General features: G+C 32.2%; 1 protein-coding gene across 2 annotated transcripts in view; it reads right to left on the bottom strand.

The window, feature by feature from the left end:
* The window catches only part of LOC106878959 (hydroxyacylglutathione hydrolase, mitochondrial), a 74,108-nt gene that overhangs the window by 16,298 nt on the left and 54,591 nt on the right, over nt 1–3,219 (bottom strand). For both annotated transcript variants that reach the window (XM_052970536.1, XM_052970535.1), the window contains exons 5-6: nt 2,030–2,135; nt 900–1,003 (exon numbers count right to left, since the gene is read on the bottom strand). In XM_052970536.1, the coding sequence (XP_052826496.1) occupies nt 900–1,003; nt 2,030–2,135 (210 nt within the window). The remainder of the gene's footprint in view (nt 1–899; nt 1,004–2,029; nt 2,136–3,219) is intronic.

Raw genomic sequence — 3,219 nt, 5'->3', positions numbered from 1 at the left:
ATATATATGCATACACACACACACACACACACACACACACACACACACACACACACACACGCACAATTACTAAAAATGCTCTGATTTCTAACTTTCTTTGAAAAACTTCAAACTATCTTTGTTTATGTTCTGAATAATGACTCATTTCCACAGTAAAAAAGGAAAAAGTAAGAAAGGAAAATGTAAAAAATGAAATAAAACAGTTCTGTTTCCTTGGAAAGACTGTTCCTAGGTGTAATATCTTCCTAAAAATAACTACAAAAAACAGCTTTTAAATTCTTACTATATAAATTCACTCTTTTTTTTTTTTTATCACTATCAGAACTGTTGTGAGAATTGTTTCACTTTTGAAAATACAAATATCTGATTCATAATCACATGTAGTTTTTATGTTTTGCTGTATAGTTTCTAACATAATGTCAGACAATGTAACTCAGTTATTTATGTAGTGAAATCACATCTTCACAATTTGCTAACAAGATTTGCACTGAAATTCACGTTAAAGTATGAATAGGGTCATTTCAGACAGTTACAGTTGTTTTGGTAATATCAACCAAACTATTTTTCAGGCATCTACAAGTGGGTTAGTAATAAAAGGGTTAAAATATTTTATCATGTTAATTATGGCTAGTTATATAAGCACTAACATTTTTCTAAATACTATTATTTTCTAAGAGGTAGAACTATATTCATTTTCAAATGAATTGACTCAGCAGAATATATACTGGATAGAATTAGAGCAGTATACATTAACAGCTTTCTAAACTTTAACATACAAGCAAATACAAATTATTTTGTGTTGGTGACATGTATAAATTTTTAAAAATCATCTAATTTGGCTTGCTTTGTCATATCACAGGAAATGCAACTGAAAATTTAGTAAGAATCAATTTACACACCGTATTTTTTGGTAGAGCTGCAAGAATGTTCACCAAAGCATTATACATTTGATTTGGTGTTCCTTCAAAAAATCTGCCACAACCTCCAATAAACAAAGTATCCCCTGAAAAAAAAAATGTTTAGCTCTAAAAAGTGTCCCTTAAAGACTTTTTAAGTATTTTTTTAAAGCTCAAATAAGGGCATATTAAAAAACACCAACAATAAAATAGAACTTACATCTTTCTATAGAATCAAGTAACAAACTAAGTCTTTAATGAGAAGAATTCTCTTCACTGTATTGTAGAAGCTGCTAAATTACCACAGGACCCAGTCTATTTAGCTGTAAGCAGCAGTAATACTGTATAACTGATGTTTCATTAATTTACAGTACTGGACTCAAACATCTTACAGGCAAGGAAAAGACAAAAGAAAGCCTATATATATTGATAACTTTCAGTGCTACCCCAGTGACCTAAGTTATAGGACATTACTTGCTTTATTTCTACTATTGTTTTTTTCTTCTTCATAGGAGTTGAACAGTAATTCAAAAATAGTATGTTTGACACCAAAAAGTAATCCTTTTCAAATCACAAGAATCTATAATGTTAGAGTTCAACTTTAGTTGTTTAGTATGCAATGGAAATGCAAGCAAGGGATTAAATTCTTCCCACAGGAAAAAAATTAAGACACAAACTCCTTTTCAATTCTACAGTGTGAACACTGTTTACAGCAGTAAATTATATTGTTTATGGAACCTACTCAGAGATAGATGGACTCAATCTAAGCACCTTGACACAAAATGTACCAAGGCTAAAGACACAGAGTAGTGTTAGGGTATAACCTGCTGCCATTCAACACCAATCCAAGGATATAATTTTCTGAAGTAAACTGAATTGTGTAGAGTTAAGCTCTGTTTTACAACATTTTCTATGCTCTATACCTAAAATCTAATATCAGTAATGTAAAATCCCCATGCATCCATCAATAAGAGAGAAGCATGGTTATGGGATTGGATCTCTTAGTTCACATTTGTTCTAAACAGATGATAACATTCATGTTCTCTCTCTCCCTCTCCCTCTCTTTCTCTCTCTCTCACACACACATAAAAAAATCTACAAATAGTGCATTGTAAAGTTAGAATCTTACTAACCAGTAAACACAGCAGGTTGGTGTTCATCATTGCTAGTTACAAAATAACAGATATGGCCGGTGGTATGACAAGGCGTGTGAAGACATTTAATATTTAAACTTCCAAGCTGAAAGACAATCATTATGAACATGATGGTATGAATAAACATTTTTTTTGTATGTAATTTGTCTGAACTATTAATTAAAGCTTGAAATATAAAAACATTTTTGATTTAATTTGGTACAGGTAGGAGTATATGGATGAATTAAAAATAGCACAAGAACATGTAAGCATAAGTAGCATTTGAAAAAGTTTGAAGAGTACAAGGAAAAGTACATACAGACATATAAGTAAGAGTAAAAATTGAAATACAAAGAACATGAATATAATATAAGACAATCCAAAACTAATTTTCTTAATATATGCATAATTTTATACTTCATTCAAGTTCTACATTGCATTTAAGAGAACCTAAAAATTCACACAAACACACATTTTTTAAATATGTTTATGGAAAATGTTTTGAATATGCAAATAAAGCTCCTATTCCATTCTCAATCAACTTTCACACTGGTCAAAAGGGATAAGCATCTCTCTGTTAAACATCCATTAATGTTATATCACCTGAAGAAATGAATCCATGAAGATGATCAACCTAATGCACACGGATACTACAGAATACACTGTAACCATCCCAGGAATATGGACTGTGATCACAAGGGATTTGTGATGTGGAAATGCATGTAGCGATGCATTAAATGTTTACAAATTCCATTCAAGGATTGTTGTTATTATTACTATATATATATATAGATAGACAGATAGATATTAATATTTCTAAGTCTCTCTAAAGGAGACTACGGCAGCGGTACTGGATATTAATAGTTATCGCCAAGCCAACATGGCAGTCCAAAAAATAGGACGAATGCTGCCACTGATTAGCTCCAAGAGGCCATCGCCTCTAGCTAGCTATGTGACACACGAACCTGTGTCCTTTATAACCTTCGAACAGTGGAGGTCAGCAGCTTCCCCTTGCTGGTTTGGCATCTACAGACTAGTTTCGGGGTATTGCCCCTTGTCAATGTAGAGCAGCCGAACCCAGCAGGCGTCGCTACTGACCGTCTGTACGAAGGATTATTTATCTAATTTCAGTGGAATACATCCACTGGTTTTCAGAAATAGAGATATTAATATTTCTAAGTCTCTCTAAA

This window comes from Octopus bimaculoides, chromosome 9, assembly GCF_001194135.2.
Source record: "Octopus bimaculoides isolate UCB-OBI-ISO-001 chromosome 9, ASM119413v2, whole genome shotgun sequence".
In the NCBI taxonomy this organism is placed as follows: Eukaryota; Metazoa; Mollusca; class Cephalopoda; order Octopoda; family Octopodidae; genus Octopus; species Octopus bimaculoides.
Note: the sequence above shows the minus strand (reverse complement) of the source record. Positions and strands in the feature narration are given on the sequence as shown.